Raw genomic sequence first — 21,836 nt, 5'->3', positions numbered from 1 at the left:
TTGTCCATTTTATTGGCATAGAGTTTCTTGTAGTACTCTCTTAGGATGCTTTGTATTTCTGTGGTGTCTGTTGTAACTTCTCCTTTTTCATTTCTAATTTTATTGATTTGAGTCCTCTCCCTCTTTTTCTTGATGAGTCTGGCTAATGGTTTATCAATTTTGTTTATCTTCTCAAAGAACCAGCTTTTAGTTTTATTGCTCTTTGCTATTGTTTTCTTTGTTTCTCTTTCATTTATTTCTGCTCTCATCTTTATTATTTGTTTCCTTCTGCTAACTTTGGGTTTTGCTTGTTCTTCTTTCTCTAGTTCCTTTAGGTGTAAAGTTAGATTGTTTATCTGAGATTTTTCTTGTTTCTTGTGGTAGGCTTGTATAGCTATAAACTTCCCTCTTAGAACTGCTTTTGCTGTATCGCATAGGTTTTGGATCATCGTGTTTTCATTGTCATTTGTCTCTAGGTATTTTTTGATTTCCTATTTGATTTCTTCAGTGATCTCTTGGTTATTTAGTAATGTATTGTTTAGCCTGCATGTGTTTGTATTTTTTACGGTTTTTTCCCTGTAATTCATTTCTAATCTCATAGCATTGTGGTCAGAAAAGATGCTTGATATGATTTCAATTTTCTTAAATTTACTGAGGCTTGATGTGTGACCCAAGATGTGATCTCCCCTGGAGAATGTTCCGTGCGCACTTGAGAAGAAAGTGTAATCTGCTGTTTTCGGATGGAATGTCCTATAAACATCAATTAAATCTATCTGGTCTATTGTGTCATTTAAAGCTTGTGTTTCCTTATTTATCTTCATTTTGGATGATCTGTCCATTGGTGAAAGTGAGGTGTTAAAGTCCCTCACTATTATTGTGTTACTGTCGATTTCCTCTTTTATAGCTGTTAGCAGTTGCCTTATGTATTGAGGTGCTCCTATGTTGGGTGCATATATATTTTAATTGTTATATCTTTTTCTTGGATTGATCCCTTGATCATTATGTAGTGTCCTTCCTTGTCTCTTGTAACATTCTTTATTTTAAAGTCCATTTTACCTGATATAAGTATTGCTACTCCAGCTTTCTTCTGATTTCCATTTGCATGGAATATCTTTTTCCATCCCCTCACTTTCAGTCTGTATGTGTCCCTAGGTCTGAAGTGGGTCTCTTGTAGACAGCATATATATGGGTCTTGTTTTTGTATCCATTCAGCAAGCCTGTGTCTTTTGGTTGGAGCATTTAATCCATTCACGTTTAAGGTAATTATCGATATGTATGTTCCTATGACCATTTTCTTAATTGTTTTGGGTTTGTTTTTGTAGGTCCTTTTTTTTTTTTTTTTTTTTTAAATTTATTTATTTATTTATGGCTGTGCCGGGTCCCCGTTTCTGTGCGAGGGCTTTCTCCAGTCGCGGCAAGTGGGAGCCACTCTTCATCGCGGTGCGCAGGCCTCTCATTATCGCGGCCTCTCTTGTTGCGGAGCACAGGCTCCAGACGCGCAGGCTCAGTAATTATGGCTCACGGGCCTAGTTGCTCCGCGGCATGTGGGATCTTCCCAGACCAGGGCTCGAACCCGTGTCCCCTGCATTGGCAGGCAGATTCTCAACTACTGCGCCACCAGGGAAGCCCCTGTAGGTCCTTTTCTTCTCTTGTGTTTCCCACTTAGAGAAGTTCCTTTAGCATTTGTTGTAGAGCTGGTTTGGTGGCGCTGAATTGTCTTAGCTTTTGCTTGTCTGTAAAGCTTTTGATTTCTCCATCGTATCTGAATGAGATCCTTGCCAGGTAGAGTAATCTTGGTTGTAGGTTCTTCCCTTTCATCACTTTAAGTATATCATGCCACTCCCTTCTGGCTTGTAGAGTTTCTGATGAGAAATCAGCTGGTAAGCTAATGGGAGTTCCCTTGTATATTATTTGTCGTTTTGCCAATTTGATTACTATGTGTCTCGGTGTGTTGCTCCCTGGGTTTCTCCTGTATGGGACTTGCTGCGCTTCCTGGACTTGGGTGGCTATTTCCTTTCCCATGTTAGGGAAGTTTTCGACTATAATCCCTTTACATATTTTTTCTGGTCCTTTCTCTCTCTCTTCTCCTTCTGGGACCCCTATAATGCGAATGTTGTTGTGTTTAATGTTGTTCCAGAGGTCTCTTAGGCTGTCTTCATTTCTTTTCATTCTTTTTTCTTTATTCTGTTGCACAGCAGTGAATTACACCATTCTGTCTTCCAGGTCACTTATCCGTTCTTCTGCCTCAGTTATTCTGCTATTGATTCCTTCTAGTGTAGTTTTCATTTCAGTTATTGTATTGTTCATCTCTGTTTGTTTGTTCTTTAATTCTTCTAAGTCTATGTTTAACATTTCTTGCATCTTCTCGATCTTTGCCTCCATCCGTTTTCCGAGGTCCTGGATCATCTTCACTATCATTATTCTAAATACTTTTTCTGGAAGGTTGCCTATCTCCACTTCATTTAGTTGTTTTTCTGGGGTTTTATGTTGTTCCTTCATCTGGTACATAGCCCTGTGCCTTTTCATCTTGTCTATCTTTCTGTGAATGTGGTTTTTGTTCCACAGGCTGCAGGATTGTAGTTCTTCTGCTTATTAAATTTTAGTAACAAAGATTTTTCTTCAGCTAATTGTTAAACCAACAACATTCTGAATTGAACATATATTTTCCCCCAAATTATGACCTAACCTATAAACAGCCAAAGATTTTTCTCAGAATTATAAAAAAAGAGGAATCAAGTTAATTATTTTAAGTGATTACAAGGTATTGTGCCTTTAAGGCACAGAATTACTCTTTCTACATCGATATTGGCCTTGCAAAAATATTGTGCTTCCATATGGCCTAGAACTTATTGTGACACCTTCACAAGTGTTAGCTACTATTGTCATCATCATTATTATTACTGTTATCATAACAGTTTAGTGTTATTAGTTTCGTAAGTTTATTCACTCACACAAATTCTTTATTACTAAATATTAGACCAAATGACATAGAGAAATAGAGAAGGTGACATCTCTACAGACAACAGTACTGGTAAGATGTATTGAAAAGTGACTCCTAGAAGACACAAAAGGAGACAGAATATGTGATGATTTAGCAGGTTTAAAGCACTTTTTCTTGTCTTTTAGTAAATTAAGCGCAATCACTAGTAGACAATGTCACAAAGTATTGGTAGAAATTAAATTTCAATGGTCTTTTAGTTAAAACCCTAAATAATGATGGTAATCAATCTCCTCACCCCTATCTTGGTTATAACTTAGACCCAGAGATGTGACTTAAATTAAACTGAAATTGAAATACAGATACTTCAAGGTAGGTACACCCAAACAGACTAACAAAAACTTAAATAAACAAAAAGGTGTCTGTAACATTTTTCTGAGAGCACAAGTCATTGTGTGGTAGCTAGACTGGGTAGACGGGATTCTAACACTGCGTAATGACTACAAACTCATTCATCAATTTGAAAATTGATACCCTATGCAAGCAAGAGTGAAGAAAAGAAACGGGAATATAAATTGTTATTTATTTATTTATGTTGGGGATAAACTTTCCAATACAAATTTAACTTGCTGGTTTAGCCTTAATATAGCCTCATTTGTTTCTGCTTACCATGATTTTCATACATTCTATTTACTTTCCTTTGAAAATTTCAGTGTTCAACATTTTGGGTATGTTGAACTGAGATCTTAAATTTACCATTTTTTTATGTTTGTAATTGCCAAGGAGTGTTATTTGCTGGAGAAAATAAGGAGAAAATTATAGTAACTATGACGAAGTGTTTTCATAAGGAAACTGATGCTCTTATTTCAGATTTGTTGGAAGCTATTATGAATTTTTTAGTGTACACTTTTTTAGAATTAAGTAGTTAATGTAGTAGAGTTAACTGAATTTTTGAGTCCTTAAAAGTAATAAAGAAAAACTTTGTCTCAGTTTTTAAGTTGTTTTAAGAGTTAATAAAAATAAAAGCACCTAATTTCTCAGTAAGACTGATGGTTCTTCTATATTATATATACATATAGTCCATATAGGTATAAATTGGATATATCTCTTAAAAGCCTAAAGGGGAGCAAACATGTGTAATTGTTTCCTTTGCAAGGTGTGCCCTGTATTGCTGTGTTTAAATATCTGAAAGCTTCTACATTGCTACATGAGCATCTCTGACAAATGACACTATGGTTGCCAAAGAGAAAAGTTTCCATATTTAAAATTCAGTTTAGCAAATCAACATTTTCTATTCCCTTTTCGAATGTCTCTTATTCTGACAGATCACTATTTTAAAGAAAACACAAACCACGAATTTATTTGACTGTCATGAAGAATTAAACATGAAAAAGTTGAGACGGTTGTGGCTCTCGCTTTTCACTAAAACCACCTGCTATGGGTTTAAAATGCAAACTAGATCAAAACCACTACAAACCCTGGGGGTTTAATTTACGTGCTGAATGAACCAGCTTGTTTTAAAAGAGTACTTCTTTTTTTTTTTTTTAAACTTTAGAAGAAACTTGTACATCTATCTCATTTGATCTTTCACTAGCCCTGTGAGCTAGAAAGACCAAGAATTATCTCTATTTTACTGATGAGAAAATTGAAACAGAGGCTTAATTGACTTCCTTCGGCTAGTTAGTGCCAGAAATGGTGTTAAAGTTCCAGGCTTCTGTGAAAGCCTCTGTCCTAACCTTTAGCTCTAGATCCATAATGTTATCCCAGACCTCTGTCCTGGCCCAAATTCTAGAATGTAACAGTGATGTGCTCTCTCTTGATTCTATAGCCTTGTGAGAGACAATTGTGAAATATTTAGGATTTTGTAAGCTGCTGTTAAACCAATGCTAGCTTGAAATGGGCCATGGTGGGAATACTTATAGCATGGAAATCAGGAAGTACTACAAATCAGGGGTTTATTTTTCCCCAGAGAATTGGTTTACCTCTGTACACTGATTGTATCTAAGTATAAACTGAAGGAAAATAAACAACAATAATAAAAACAGAAACGATAATGTAGTATAAATGTAATTTTATGGATGCAATACTTACCTATGTTAGAGGTCAATATTTCTTTGTTCCTTAATTTGGAAATTAGCTTCTAAGCTGTGAATAAATATGGACAAGACTTCAGGAAAGGTTGAATTAAATGAGTGTTTTGGGTTTTCCTGGTGGTGCAGTGGTTAAGAATCTGCCTGCCAATGCAGGGGACATGGGTTCGAGCCCTGGTCCGGGAAGATCCCACATGCCATGGAGTAGCTAAGCCCGTGCCACAACTACTGAAGCCTACATGCCACAACTACTGAAGTCCGTGCTCCGAGAGCCCGTGTTCCGCAACAAGAGAAGCCACTGCAGTGAGAAGCCCGCGCGCCACAACGAAGAGTAACCCCCGCTCGCTACAACTAGAGAAAGCCCGCACGCAGCAACGAAGACCCAACACAGCCAAAAATAAATAAAATTTAAAAATAATAATAAATTAAAAAAAAAACTTGAGTGTTTTGAGGACCTTTATAAATCCTATCCATTCTTTAAGAACTAGGTCAAGTGCCAGCCCTTCAAAAAATTATGGCAGTTGCCTTGCTTTTCCTATCTCAGAACCTCTAGTAGGTTTAAAATAGAGCCTCATACATTGGGACTTATTTACTCTGTGTTTCATATGGATTGGTTTTGTCTCCTTAAGAATACAATAAACTCTTTGAAGAGTAGGACGTGGACTCTCCTTTCTTTATTTGAATTAATATTTAATTCAAATATTAAATATTTTGTACTATTCATACTGCTTAAGAAACAGCAGTCATCAAACAAAAGTCTCTGCCCTTATGGAGCTTAAAGTCTAGTGAAGAATCAGGAATTAATTTAAACAAATGAGAAATTACAACTGTGGTAAATACTTTGAAAAATTGTGTATAGTGCTGAGAGTGTCTGATAGTGGGCTTTTATCTATTCACAGAGGTCAGTAAATGCTTCCCTGAGGACACGGTGATTGAATTGAAATGTGAAGAATGAGAAAGATTTAACTGGAAGTTACTAGGTCTTGAATATTCTTTATGCAGGCTTTCTGTGCCCTCTCAATCTGAATTAAGTTCCCATATTTTATAACCCCCAAGTGACCCTGAATTTTCCCTTTGTGATAGTAACAACAATTTAAAATTTTATATTTATTCACTAAATGCATGTTTTTCCCACTAGACTATTGGCCCAAAGCTAGGACTATGTCTCTTTTGATCACCTTGGTAGTGCCAGGATCCATCATAGTACCTGACAAATAACTCACACAGTAGTTGTGAATATTTCTACTCTTTGCCTTTGTCTTATAATAAAGCTGGGATATGTCCTACCTACCTCTCAGTTATTGAAAAGACATAGTAATGTAATATATACAAAAGTCAGAAAAGTAAGACAAGATCCAAAATAGTTTAGTGCCACAGAAAGCAGGAAGGGCCACATGTTCAGGGATGAATAGAAATAATTCAGGTGTAGCTGTACTGTCTAGGAGAAAACAAAAAAGGCCATTGGATTTGGCAGTAAGGAAGTTTTACTTATTTGCATTTATCTTGTTTGAAGGAAATTTGTTCAATTTGTGAAACATTAAAATTGGTGTCTGAAGATAAATATCTGGTGTTAATTTAAAAAGTTGTTTTCTTGTGAAAAGTAAAAGGATTGTGTAAATGAATACCGTCTTGAAAAAAGAGGTGTATCCAAGTGTATACATAGGATGTTGTCAAATGTGCTTTGAAAGAAGGAAATAAGAAAATGGAAGGAAGGGAGGGAGGAAGGCAGGAAGTAGAACTAGATACAGGAAAAAAGACTGGAGGAAATTGACAGGACTGTTAAATGGTTATTTTTATTTATTTATTTATTTTAACATCTTTATTGGAGTATAATTGCTTTACAATGGTGTTTTAGTTTCTGCTTTATAACATAGTAAATCAGCTATACATTTACATATATCCCCATATCTCCTCCCTCTTGCCCTCCCACCCTCCCTATCCCACCCCGCTAGGTGGTCACAAAGCACCAAGCTGATCTCCCTGTGCTATGCGGCTGCTTCCCACTAGCTATCTATTTTACATTTGGTAGTATATATAAGTCCATGCCACTCTCTCACTTCGTCCCAGCTTACCCTTCCCCCTCCCCATGTCCTCAAGTCCATTCTCTATGTCTGTGTCTTTATTCCTGTCCTGCCCCTAGGTTCTTCAGAACCTTTTTTTTTTTTTTTAGATGGCGTATATATGTGTTAGCATACTGTATTTGTTTTTCTCTTTCTGACTTCACTCTATATGACAAACTCTAGGTCCATCCACCTCACTACAAATAACTCAATTTTGTTTCTTTTTATGGCTGAGTAATATTCCATTGTATATATGTGCCACATCTTCTTTATCCATTCATCTGTCGATGGACACTTAGGTTGCTTCCATGGCCTGGCTATTGTAAATAGAGCTGCAATGAACATTGTGGTCCATGAGTCTTTTTGAATTACGGTTTTCTCAGGGTATATGCGCAGTAGTGGGATTGCTGGGTCCTATGGTAGTTCTATTTTTAGTTCTTTAAGGAACCTCTAATGGTTATCTTTAAATGATAGGGCTCTGGGTGATATTTTTCCCCTCCGTACTTTTTTGTATTTTCCATATTTCTCAAGTTTTTAAATTTCATGAGCTTATATTACTTTCATAATGAAACATTAAACAAAGTAACATTTCATAAAACTGACAATGATGAGGTTGAGTAGAATATAGAATTACGTTTATGTAGTTAGAGATTCAGAACTATATTTAAAATTTTTCTTTTCTCACTTTTATTTGCTTACAATTTTAGTATATTAATGTTAAATGTTGATCTTTGTTTATATGTCCATCTGTACTTCTGGAGCCTGAGCTCTTTGGGGGTGGAGATCTTTATATTTCTAGCATCATCCTGGAAGTGACACATATTTTATTGAATGAAAAACTTTAAAACTGAGATGTCTCAACCTTTTTACTGCCTTCAATCCATGTACCTTTCTTTTTTCAGAACATTAAAGTCACAATGAATGGTCATATTTCTAATCATCCCAGTGGTTTTGGAATGTATCCATCTCAAATGAAGTAAGTTGGAAATTTTATGTTTAATTTCTTGGTTTTTTAAATTTGATTTGGTGGTTTTAATTGTTTTGTATTTTCAATGAAAAGATCTCTTTCATTTCTTTATGTAGTTCATTCCTCAATATATAATTTCTTTCTAACACTAAGATATGTTATTGTTAAAAGTTTACTGTGACTCATAAGAAAAAGATGGTTAAGTAATATCAACCCCAATGATAGTGATCTAATAGAAGACATTTTGTTCTGGTATTTTATGTATTATTGCTTTCCATAGTTGCATACATACTCTACTTCATAGCTTTCACTTTCTCTGGAGCATTCTTTTTTCATTATTCATAAAATATTTCCATTTGAGGAAAGTTAAATGTCATCTAGTCCAGTCTCTCAAGACATTTACCATTGTGTAAAACAAAAAAAGACAAGCCCCTATGGCTTTAGATATAATTTGAAATCACCGCCCTGACTTAAGTGGCCATTGCCTTGTATATTGTGGTTAATATTGTTGTTATTTTCTATTGGCCATCATGGTATAGAGTTCCTTATTTTTCACAGCCACGTTATTCACATTTTTCAGAACCAGGTTGTTCACACTGCTTCACCTTTCTCTTTACAAAGATGATTGCAAATCCCTTTGGTGTTGGTCAGTAAGAGACACCAGGGGAGTATGTCAAGTGCTATCTTCATCTTGTCCATCAATTTATTCAAGCTAGAAAGTTTCGCCACACCCTCAATTTTTTCCTTTTTCTTATAACAAATATCCATTTAATCATGAATTTATTATAATTTCTTCTATTAAGGAACTCTTGATTCTATCCCGAACTATTCTTTCTCTTCTAACTTTATTTGTGGCCTTTATCTCCTACCTGAATTTTTGCAGCACCTTTCCATCTGGTTACCTTGCCATTAATTTCTGGATTATTTTTCTTAAAAAGTTGTTTGGATCATGTTACTTCCCTGTATAAAGATATTTACTCCATCTAGAGAATAGAAATTTAATCCTTAAGCCCTCTATTTGCCTTCCCTACTTCTCGAGTCATTCATCTCTTCTAAGCACATCCCACTAGATGCTTTTCCCCTAGGGCGTCATGCTAGTTCTTGAGCCAGATCTACATGCTTTTTCCTCACTTAATTCTCCACCTGCCTCTAGAGCTGCTTTCCATTCTTTTAGATTCTGCTTAAATGCCCGGGAAGCCTTCTTGGGCATCCTTATAAAAATTTAGTCCTTATTTGATGTTATATCTATTAGTTTGACCCAGATGTCACATTCTGTTGTAACCATTTTACTTGTTTTATTTTTATTTATTTATTTATTTATTTTTCTTTTTTTAACTTTTTTTTTACTTGTTTTATTAACAATACCCGCCCCCAACCCCGCCTTACCCCTCATTCTTCTAGATTTTAGGGCTTAATAAATGTTTACTGAATAAATTTTAAAAATTCAAATAATATGTTTACTTCACATAACAGCAACAGTAAGCTAGAAGTACCCGGTAAAGCTGGTCAAATTTAACGATACCGTGTTATTTTCATTAACTGCATTTTAAGTATTTGTGAAAATAGTGTCTGTTTCGTTACAGTTTAAATGATTGAGAACTTTTTATGATTGGATCACTGCTCACAACTCAATTTAGTATGGCAAACTTAAATTCTTCTAAGGCAGCTTCAACCTTGTTGAATCTCCTTGGCTGTGGTTCTGACTTGATATTTGAGAGAAGGTTGCAGTTTGTACCAGCCTCCATCCACGGTGGGTCAGGATCCAATAGCCTACTTCTTGACCGCATCAGTATCTGGCTCTTTTTTACAGAGCCGGTTGTATAAACTCTATATGTTCTTTAAAAACACATGGTGATTGCGGTGCACTGGAATTTTTATTTGTAGTTTTGACATTTTATTGCTTACTTTGGACTCTAACTCAGCACGATGACCTGTTTTTTGTTTTTTTTTTACAGTGGCTACGGATCATCACCCACCTTTTCCATGGACAGAGAACACAGTTCAAGAACAAGTGCAAAGGCTCTCTATGGTATGTTTGTGTATTTAATGGGGTATAATTCTATTTCTAACTACTTAATTTTTATGAATGACTTGCTCAAAGCCATAGCTTGAACCCATGCCTTGTTTATATTATTGGGAATGAAGTAGCGATTGATAGGTACGGATTATTTTAAAAATAATTTTTACAGAAGCTACCAAAGCCGTAATCTCTGCTGGCTGTCCTACAATTTAGAACTACAGACGAAATGTATTCAGTACTTTCTAAGGAGTCTTTTAGCATGGTACCAGTACCTTAGGTGGATTTTCCCATCTAATTATGTATGGTATGTTTGTTTAGGTAGTATTACAGTATGACCAACAGCCCTTATATAATTTCTTTCAGATCCTTCTCTAACTTCCATTGTCCTCCCTCTATTGTCTCACTTATAAATACTGTTTTTTTTTTAAACTTCAAATATAAAATAGAAATCAATACTACAAAGAAGTTAAGGACTCCTGAAATATACAACATATGTTTAGGAAGGCATTTGCTTTCACAGGGTCTGCATGGCCTTTTATTATTATGCAACCATAAAGAATGAGACTAGTATTGTGGTTAAGAGCAAAGACACTGGAGCCAGATGTCCTGGGTGCAAATCCAGTTATTAGCTGAGCAAATTACTTTACCTGTCTGTCCCTCATTTTGCTTGTGTGTATAATGGAGATATCTTGTAGGGTTGACAGGAGAATTTAATGAGTTAGTACATGTAAAATGCTTTGAACAGTGCCTGGCAAGCAAAAAACACTGTATATATTTGCTATTATTGTTATTATCTACTATAGGAACCAATAGCATTTTCTAAATTTGAAATTCTTTTCTTTTTACATCACCTAGAGCTACAATATCTTGGCTGTGTAAGAATGACTCATTCTAAGGTTTTGTGATTCTTTCTCTGCCTATATGTCCAGTGACTAGACTTTAGGACTCAAATTATACACTCATAAAATGGATTTTATACCGTACATAGATAACATTTTCTTGTGGCCTTGTCAATCTGATTAGCATTGGTTTCAGTTCTCTTGAGTACGATATTGTGACATTCTTACCATGGCCTAGTCATTATGAACTGTATATCTAGAGAATATATTCAACAAATACTTATTTTGTGTTTAGTATGTGCCCAGCACAGGGCCGGTAACATATGGTCCTTGACCTTAAGGGACTTGCACTCTACAGAATGACTTGAAGAAACTGAAAAGGGAAAACCTTTTTTTTTGTTTTTGCAAAGATAATCAATTCCTTCAGTCTTTCATTTCTAGACAGAAAGTTATTAACGTGTTTCTGTGTGCTTGGCCATGATCTTCACAGTCTCTGTTTCCATGTCCTTTGATTCATTTCAAAGATGAATAGGAGATGGTCATTGCTTGTGCACTGTCTTGGTGAGGTAGACTCGTGCATGTATTGTTATAATAAAGTGCTGGATAAGCTTGGATGGCAATGTGTATGAGGTGCAGATGGAGGAGGTGGGCAGGGTCAGCTCTTCTATGTGAGCAGGGCAGGTAGGCAGGAGGGATTTCATACAGAGATTAAACTCTGAACTTCTCCAGGCATTTGTGGGGCTGGAGGGTGCTGTAAACAGCTGTATGAACCCTTTTTAAACTAGACTATAAGCTCTGTGAAGGTGGGCCACATTTGCCTTGTTTACTTCAGGATTCCCTAAGCTTAGCACAGTGGCTAATGTATAACTTATGCTCCGTAAATACCTGTAGAATGAATACAATGCAACAATGAGTTGCAAACAATTAAGTGTTAACTGGAGGGTTCAAGGTGGTGCACCGGGAAATAAGATGGGAAAAATAAACACGGACAACACTGGGAAAAATCACACTAAGGCATATGGACATTGTTTACAAGGAATGGCCATTGAAGTGTTTTAACTGGGGGAATAATAGGTCATATCTGTCTTGGATCACTCTGGTAGCAGTTGAGCATGGATTTGATGAGCGTGGATGGAAGTAGGTGAATCAGAGACCTAAATAATGTAGGTAAGTCAGATATCTAAATAATAGCCGGAAGATTTTTGTTAAGGAGAAAAAGTATTAATCATCTCACAAATACCATAGATCCAAAAGTCTATTTTCAGAAAGCTAAGAAAGGAATAAGGAATAAAAAGTAGTACTCACCTGCAAATGTTAATGTTTATTTTGTGTTGGGAGCAATTTCATAAAATCATAGCTCCAATGATTGAATCTTTAGCTTTTAAGCAGTAAATTTTTATCTCTCCCCTTTTACGTATAAAGCAAGCTGAGGCTCCTTTTTAAGGTGAGGTAATTTGTCAAAGTCACAAAACTTTAAAAATCTTGATGGCGAGAAAATATAACAGTTAATCTTGTGTAGTGTGAGGCCAATGAACAGCATATTGGTAAAACAGAGGACATAAATAGAGGGATGGAAAGGGGCAAATGCAAGAGACATTTATACGGACGAGAGAATACTCAACAGTGTATTAGGCTTAGAAGTCAGAGGGTTTTAAGTCCCTTGAAGTTGCAGGTAATGTTTCAGTCCTCCTTGTAGCTAATACTCACCTCTCCCTCCCAGCTCTCTGTCCACAAACACACACACACAGTATGCCTTCTCTCCGACGGGCTCCCAGTAAATGCCTATGGAATGAATGGTCCGATGCATGAATGACAGTGCAGAAACATGTCCAGGTTTTGAACAAACCTTTGCAATGAACAAATTCTATTTGAAGTTTTAACTATATTTAGTTAACATTGGGAGTGTTTAACCTCCCAATCTGCATAGTTTTAACTTTCTTTTTGTAACTAGAAAGTTGGTAAAGGAGAGATTTGTAATGTCATTTACTGTGTCACAATGTATGCATTTTCTTGAAGATTTCTCCTTTCACAATGATTAAACCAGTTGAATAAATCCTTCAAGAATTCATTTGTTTTCATGGCTGGTACATGGACTTCTCTGGGATATGAAGGTATTATTTAGTGCACTGCAACATGAGTTTCACGGTAATGACCACTGTTGTTGTTGTTTTTTTTTTTTTTTTAATTTTTTTTTATTTTTGGCTGTGTTGGGTCTTCGTTTCTGTGCGAGGGCTTTCTCCAGTTGCGGCAAGTGGGGGCCACTCTTCATCGCGGTGCGCGGGCCTCTCACTGTCGCGGCCTCTCTTCTTGCGGAGCACAGGCTCCAGACGCGCAGGCTCAGTAGTTGTGGCTCACGGGCCCAGTTGCTCCGCGGCATGTGGGATCTTCCCAGACCAGGGCCCGAACCCGTGTCCCCTGCATTGGCAGGCAGACTCTCAACCACTGCGCCACCAGGGAAGCCCCATGACCGCTGTTTTTTATACACTGACCACAGGCTAGTTACTGTATCAGGAGTTTTATGCAGCTTGGTCTTTTTTATGAGAACACTTTTCAGTCTGACACCATAATGTGCCATCCAGATTGCTTCAGGATGACTCTGAGAGAGGCACGGGTTTGGGAGGCCAAACGATCTGTGGCTGAATCATGGCACTTTCTACCAAAGGGCTGCCATTTTGAGCAAATGGTTTAACCTATTGGTCCCAGTTTCCTCAACTACAAAATAGAAACGATAATAATATTGTGATAAGTTTATATGAAAAAATAGAAGCAATGAGCCTATCATGGCAGTGAGGAAGGGCATAGGAGAGTCACTTTTTGTCCTGGGCCCTCAGATTCATCAAGGCTCTCAAATTTAATATTTTACTCTTACCTCCAAATGATGTCATACATCTAATCACAGTGATACTTTGACAGGATCAAGGGGTAATCTTCATCATATGTTTTTAAGCTTACATTCCAGATATCACTAGAAATTTTTTTTTTATAAATCCTGTAAATGCAAACTACACAATTATGACAATAAGTTAGCTTCTTTTAGATATGTGTTAATTGATTCAAGGAAAATGGTTAAAATGTGCTGCAGTTTTAATAACCTTATACTGTCCTTTCTTTATTATTGTACAAGAAATTTCAAAGCCAGCATGTCAGAGGCTCTGCGTCACTAAAGTCCCTGACAACATAAATAGGAAATACGTATTAATTTCTCTCTCCTAGGGTTTCTTTCTTTTCTTATCCCATTACAGTAACATTTCATTTGGCTCCTGTTAATCAGGGAATTGAAAATGTGACACATTTTTTTCCGGCTAGCCTGCTTGTCAATGTCTTGAAGCTTTAACATTGCTTTTAAGGGAAATGCTTGTAAAAAGTATTAAAAATTCCCTTCTGTTGGGGCCGTGGCTCCTGTAATCTCTTGTCCACGACTCAGAGGGTCAGTGGTGTGAACACGAGCTTGTGTACCGCCATGTGCTCTGAGGCTGCATTCCTTACCTTTACACCAAATCATTCAGGATCTTTTCCCTTGGGAGTATTTGAGGCTGTTTTTTCCATGTGTCTGGGTCCCAAGCAGCTTTAATAACCCCATATGAACTTCTCCCTGTTGGTAGCATGCCTGCTTCTAGCATTGCTTCTGATATGTGTGGGCTGAGAAACTAATAGGAAATCTTGTGAGTAGTGTACATAGGTTCTGAGTGGGGAATTGAGAGTCCTCCCCCGTATGCATTAAAATGCGCAAATTTTAATATTAGACATTGTGACATCTCTGTGTGCCACTCAGAGGGCTTATTTTATTTAAGTGTGGATTCTTTGCTGTGTGCTGAACAGCTGAACTTCCTAGAAAAATAACTTTCCTTTAAATTAGATATTGCTGGATTTGGAATATGACCATTTACCATAAATAATCAGCTGTTTAAAGTCATCCTGTCTCCAGAAAAATGTAAGTTTCACAGAATTATCATTTAGTAATACTTTATTGTCATGACCAACATTTATAGTATTGTTGGGAGGCCGGGTAGTGAAAGGTAGTTTCATTTTACCTTAAGTTTGAACGTTTTTGTGATGTTAGCAAGTAGGAAAATATATGTTTTTTCCCTGCTTTTCTTTGTTCTTCTCAGGGAGGTACTGGTAAGAAGTGAGCATAAGTAATCCATAAACTATACAGTTCATTCTGTATGATTGACTTGACTGTAAACTTTCCTGTATTTTTACATAGTGCTTGACTCAACTTTCTCAGAGCAGTATTCCTGAATATACCACTTTTCTTTTTTTTTTATTAATTAATTAATTTATTTATTTACTTTCAGCTGTGTTGGGTCTTCGTTTCTGTGCGAGGGCTTTCTCTAGTTGCGGCGAGCGGGGGCCACTCTTCATCGCGGTGCGCGGGCCTCTCACTATCGCGGCCTCCCTTGTTGCGGAGCACAGGCTCCAGACGCGCAGGCTCAGTAGTTGTGGCGCATGGGCGCAGTTGCTCCGTGGCATGTGGGATCTTCCCAGACCAGGGCTCGAACCTGTGTCCCCTGCATTGGCAGGCAGATTCTCAACCACTGCGCCACCAGGGAAGCTCATCACTTTTCTTAATAGATATCTACCCCATGTATTTTTCTTTTTGTACTTATCTTTCTTTTTCTTTCTGTTTCTCTCTGTCTCCTGATCTTGGTTTGGAACTAGGCTCTCTGTTTACTTGTCCTAACTGAAGCTCAGGCCAGCTCTTATACATTCAGGTGGCACTGAAGGGTTAAAACCCACTTCTCTTATCTCCATCCTCATTATTTACAAGGTGTGATTTACTTGGAAAAAATAAATATTCTAAGAAAAAACTTTTTGAAATTCTTAAGAAGTAAAAGGCCCTTGATTATATACTATCAGGAGGTTGGGCGATGGTAGAGTCAAAATTCTGCTTCATAGAGTATGTCAGTGCATGTGACTCAAAAAGACAGTTTGGCAATTTTTCCACCTTAGCTGAAAGTTTTAAAGCTTCTTTTCTCCTCGGGGATAAGCTATTTTAATGACTTGTTGGACTGGCCAATACAAGTAATTCTTAAATAATGTAGTTTTGTAAAAATGACCTTGATTTTAAAAAGTTATCATGTTCAGATTCTGATTTGTCAGTCTGTGATTATAGTTGGCTAGATAATGAGAGCTTATAATTTTTACTCAGTGCTTCTTACTGATTCCCACTAAGCCACCTCTCTTCTATGGAAATTATACACTAAAATAGCGAGAAAGGAATTCTCCTGTACTGTGGTTGAAAGTTTTTTAAGCATAAAGTAATATGAACTGTAGCCCATTGTTTTATTTAGGGAGAGAACTACTCGGCAGCTGCTTTTATGTTACATTTTTTTCTTTTTAATAATCAAGTCCTTACTTTCGAAGCAACACTTTGCTTTCAGAGAAAGAGAAAATAACAATTTTCTGAATGTTAGCTGTTTCAAATCTTGCTCTCTTATGCATAAACAGCAATATAGGCAAACGAGAATTAAGGTTAAATGCTGAGACCTGCATATTATTATAGTTGTCATTGTACTCATTGAAGAGTTAGATGAAACCTAATTTTTTAAAATTAAGACTCTGTTGGGATCAGTTTTAGGTTGACAGCAAAACTGAGGAGAAGGTACAGAGATTTCCCATATGCCTACACAGCCTAGCCTCCTCCGCTATCACCAGCCCCCCAGAGTGGTACATCTGGTACAACTGATGAACCTACCGTGATATATCATAATCATCCAAAGTTCATTGAAACCTAAGGTTAAGTTCCTGATCCGGAAGTAGAATATCAGTTTTCGCAGCAGCATATCAACTCAAGAATGCTAAAATGATGTGTAAAGGATTTTCGTCTTTGGTGACTGAATTCTTCCATCTTTTTGGGTTTGTATATTGTGGTCCATGGGATAAAAGCTATTAGGAAAAACAGTGAAGCACAATCAGTGGTGCTATAACCAAGTAAAATTTGTTCCTGGCTCTAATTCATTCAGAGAGAGAGACTATTTGACCGTGATTTACGCTCTTAATTTGGAAAGAAAAAAATTTCAACTTGAGATAAGATGTGGTAGATGAGTTGCCACTTGCACAGATTTGGGGACAGTACCTTCCAACCTTGGCTGCACATTAGAATTGCCTGGAGAGCTTTTCCAAATCCCGGGGCCCAGATTACATCCTGGACCAATTACATTAGAATCCTGGGGGGTGTGGGGGGCGTGGGGAGCGCAGTATTTTTTTTTAAAGTTCATTCTAATGTGCAGCCAAGGTTGAGAACCATTGTTAGAGAAAGTGGTGAACGTCAGGAGAGACTTTATCTTGAGTATCATGGAGACTTTATTTAGGCTTTTCACACTGTTTTAAGGCTTTGGGTGAGACTTTTCAGGCTTAGGAGCATAATTCCTATTTACAGCTGTACTTGAGAATACATATGATTTTCATAAAAAATAAATGTACTATAATTGCTTTTTAGGAGCCTTCTTTCAAAATTTCCTATTAAAATGTTAATAGTAACTTTTTTTTATTCATTGACTTAAATCACTGAAACTACTAGTTTATTTATAAATCCATTTTATGGCACTTACACATTTTTAGGATTTTTAAAAGGTAATTTCTTGTAACACATACATCTTATTTATTGTGTAACATGAGAGAGAAAGAGCTTAGGAATTCCCAAAATGGATCCTTGATTTGGAAAATTAGAAATGGTTCCATATTTTTTAGGCAATCAGAGTAATCAGTTAACATCATGCTGTTTATGAATACTATCAAATAGTGTTTTTCTATTTTTGTAAAGTACGTTTCTGTGGGATTGAGAAACTATGTGTTAGGAAATTTGGGGGAACAAAGTCTTGCTATCTCATAATGAGAATATTTAATTACAAAACATAATATTTTTGACCTTCAACCGTGTTTGCCAGTCACTTATCTGAAAGACTCAGAAAAGCATTTGAACATCCTGGGGTTGCCATATCAAAATTGGAGACCGTGGCAACCACTGCTATTTCGTTTAGTGTCCTTAGATCAGACCAGAGAAAACAGAACTACCCTCATGTTCTGGGTTGGCCATGGAGAACTGTGTTAGAATACGATGAATCAGGGATTCTGAAATATTGATTATTTCTAAAAGTGCTTTTCTCAGATATGTCCCTGAGTTATACATTGTATTTTAAAAGTTATAATGGTTTTCCCAAGAAAAATTATCCATTTGTTAATATCTCACATTGATTAATCCTCGGCTAATAATCAGAAGAATTATGGTGGTTCACTTTTTAAAATATGTAAATTAAGGTTTATGTTTTGTCATAACAGAATAGAAAATTTTAGGTGAAACCAGATGTTTCTTTTTGGTCACATTGTTTTGGTAGGACCAGATGGATTATACTTCTTCAGATCGTCATCCAAACAGAAAAAGAAAGGTAGCAGATACTGAATTTTGTAGTGTGTCTGTTTTTATTAAGTAACTTCAATGCTGCAAAAGCAAAAATAGAATATATTGGAATAATATCATAGTGATATAACATAAGGCATATTTATATTTTCATATAAGCATTAAGATAAATGTAAATGAAAAGTCATTACTTTTATCAAAGTTTAAAAAAATTCTATGTGTTAACATTCTTAGTCTGTATATGTGCTTTATATTTTTGTACTTGCTCTGCTTTTATGTTCAGCAGAACTTTTCAACTTCTGTTGTTTCAGGAAAATCTAAAAGTTTCTATACTACCTGAAAGAAACAGGTTTATATTTGGGGAAAAAAGTGGTTATTAGGAAAACTAAGGTGTGTGTGTGAGACAGAGAGAGAAAGAGATAGAGACAGAGAGACAGATAGAGAATTTTAGTACTGTAGGAGTCTTGAAGTTTGATCTTATTTAACCCTTGTATTTTACAATAAGGGTGCTGAGATCCAGAGTGTTGCCAAATTCCATCTCCTACATAGTGACAGAGCCAGAGTGAGAATCAAAACTCTTCTGGTTCCCACTTAGAGTTCTTTTTCACCATAGCATGCTGCGTTAGAAAAAATAGGGCAACCGCAAATTTACAAATAATCAAGTTGCTTGATTAGAAAGCAGCAAATACAAAATATTGCCTTCACATATTTTATTTTGGTTTTGCAGCATTTTACAAAAGAAAAACAAAGGTTGCCTTTTGCTTTTTAAATAGTTGGTGTAGAAACTTTCTACCTAACTTTCTTATTTTTTCTAACAGCTTATATCTACATTTCTGAGTATCACATTTGTGTGTTTTGTAGATGTGTGAAAATTGTTAAAGTCTAATGGCAGTGAGTATGATTGACTCTCCTTTAACACTCTCCATGGTGTGGATGTGGTGAAACATGTTCCTTGCAGTGTTCATTATTTTAATAATGTAGTCTAACTCATATAATACAGCATCTGTGACAGTATTTGCAGTTCCATTTTGTTCTCAGTGCATTAAAAGATGAAATTTACAAGCCAGTTTTTATCTTTTTGCCAAAGAAGAGGTCCCTGATTAATAAAATCTTTACACAAAATAACTTTTTCTTACAACATTAATAATCTTGTTAACCTTTGGGATTCTGAACATGTATGTTGGGTCAAATTGTTCTTGCATATAATGTAAGCTTTCTCATGACTTTTTCATTTAATGTGAATGATGAGTATTTTCAGATACACCACACAGTGGTGACTTACACTACTGTACTACTGTACTTATATATGAGATAGACTAGTTTTAGAGATGGCCACGAGACACTGATATATGAACATCAGCCTATTCATGGGTAAATAATGGCTTTTTAAACTTCTTTTCCAGAACAAAGGAAGAATTATGCACGGGATAGTGTCAGCAGCGTGTCAGATATATCCCAATACCATGTTGAAGTAAGATGCTTTGATGTTTGCTAACTTTAGAATGAAGCTTGAGGGACATAAAAATTGGTAGTAAAATCAGAGTTATGTTTTATTTCATTTCTATAATGTTGTAAATTGTGTTGACCTTTTTTTTCTTTCAGATTTTTATAAAGCAGATGTTAAATATAAAAGTATCTTGTTAATCTGTTTTCATAGAGAATAAATTAAAATGATAACTACTCATTTATCATTGTCAGCCTTATTTTGGTTAAAAACAGGACCAAGCCTTCTATTTTGTATTATGGAATCTTCTTGAAATAAGCCTCGACAGTTTCAGTGGATGGTTTAGTTTTACTTTTAGTTTTGTCTAAAGTCATTACTAGTTCTGTTTAAGCAATGGTTTCTTTTTTTAGTTTTTCCTCTATTGCTGTCTTTTCAGATATTTGCTCTTAATTGGAATCTACTTGGGTGGATATTTGCTTATTATAATGGAAAATATTTAAGCAGGGAGTAATTTTTAAACTGCTCTTATTTCCAAGTTTCTACCACCTCAAGCATGCTTAATTACATTTAAACAGTTTTGTTTCAGTAGAGTGAAAAGTTTTGACAGTTGTTACAGACTAGAATTGCTGTTGCTGCTGTCAATTACCAACGTCTGTAGTTTTCAAGCTGCCTTGTAGATTGCCTTCTATTGTTCAGCATTTAAATAACCAAAATGGAATAAAATGGATTAAATAAAGAGAATGTTATTTAATCTGTTTAGAGTTTGTTTTTGTCACGTTTATGTAGTTCCACAAGGCTCAGTATTAAACAGATTTAGATATTTTATGATTCAAGGCATCATTTCCTCTATTCAGCAGAAACCTGTTTGACCTTATTATCCCTATAAGGTAACCATGAAGTTCTAGAGTACTTTGTATTTGTCTCTCCCCTCTCTACTAGCTGACTTCAGTTAGTTTAACTTTGCTATTATTTTGGAAAGTGTTTACTAAGAGACTGTGTGTATTCTGTTTTTTCTTTTTGCCAATCGTAAGCACTTGACTACCTTTGTTCTGGATCGGAAAGATGCTATGATAACTGTTGACGATGGAATAAGGAAGCTGAAATTGCTTGATGCCAAGGGCAAAATATGGACTCAAGATATGATTCTTCAAGTGGACGAGAGGGCTGTGAGCCTGATTGATTTAGAATCAAAGGCAAGTTGGAAATATTTATACTATTTTATTTTCAAGAAAGTCCACAAATATTTATGTTTACAATTAGGTCAGGTTGTTTGAAAATGGGTAAAAATTTAGTAACATAAAATATTCTTGTCAGTTATTTTGAAGAAAAAATGTCATACTTTATGTACTTTATGCATGCGAAATCATGTTTTTAAACTAGAGATAGAGGGATACAGTGTTTTTTTAACCATGTATGATGAGATGGAAGAAGTGAGGAAAAAATGCATAGTGCTAAAATAAGGCCCCTGGGGACTTCCCTGGTGGTGCAGTGGTTAAGAATCCACCTGCCAATGCAGGGGACACGGGTTCGATCCCTGGCCCGGGAAGATCCCGCAGGCTGCAGAGCAACTAAGCCCCGTGCGCCACAACTACTGAGCCTGTGCTCTAGGGCCCGCATGCCACAGCTACTGAAGCCCGTGCGTCTAGAGCCCGTGCTCCGCAACAATAGAGGCCACTGCAATGAGAAGCCCGCACACCGCAACGAAGAGTAGCCCCCGCTCACCGCAACTAGAGAAAGCCCGTGCGCAGCAGTGAGGACCCAATGCAGCCAAAAATAAATAAATTAAAACAAATAAATTAAAAACAAAGAAACAATTGAGCTGATACCAAAAAAATAAAAAAATAATATAAATAAAATAAAATAAGGCCCCTGTAGGGCACTATTCTTTATGACACATATTAATTACATGCTAGGCCAAACCATATCCCAGTAATATGGTTTGAACCGCAGTGAGTGAATTGGGATAAAAAGGTTTGTGTGTATGTACATTAACTTCCACCAGGCCAACACTGGGCACCTTTCTGTTACACAGCTACTCGGGTAAGATGCTGGAGCTCTTAAAAAAGGCCTTTTCTGAGCTCCATCATCTAATAGGCGTTTGAGTTGCTAAGATAAAGACAACAACTCTTTGTTGTCTGA

At 36.3% G+C, this 21,836-nt stretch overlaps 1 protein-coding gene across 9 annotated transcripts in view; it reads left to right on the top strand.

Moving 5' to 3' along the window:
• The window catches only part of EPS8 (epidermal growth factor receptor pathway substrate 8), a 198,496-nt gene that overhangs the window by 120,820 nt on the left and 55,840 nt on the right, over positions 1-21,836 (top strand). For 8 of the 9 annotated variants that reach the window (XM_059935365.1, XM_059935368.1, XM_059935367.1 and 5 more), the window contains 4 exons: positions 7,970-8,043; positions 9,990-10,063; positions 19,657-19,724; positions 20,729-20,890. In XM_059935365.1, coding sequence (XP_059791348.1) covers positions 7,985-8,043; positions 9,990-10,063; positions 19,657-19,724; positions 20,729-20,890 — 363 coding nt within the window. In that variant the 5' untranslated portion in view covers positions 7,970-7,984. Of the gene's footprint in view, positions 1-7,969; positions 8,044-9,989; positions 10,064-18,230; positions 18,282-19,656; positions 19,725-20,728; positions 20,891-21,836 lie in introns of all 9 variants that reach the window. The other variant, XM_059935373.1, reaches the window with a different exon arrangement.

This window comes from Balaenoptera ricei, chromosome 10 (assembly GCF_028023285.1).
Source record: "Balaenoptera ricei isolate mBalRic1 chromosome 10, mBalRic1.hap2, whole genome shotgun sequence".
Lineage (NCBI taxonomy): Eukaryota > Metazoa > Chordata > Mammalia > Artiodactyla > Balaenopteridae > Balaenoptera > Balaenoptera ricei.
Note: the sequence above shows the minus strand (reverse complement) of the source record. Positions and strands in the feature narration are given on the sequence as shown.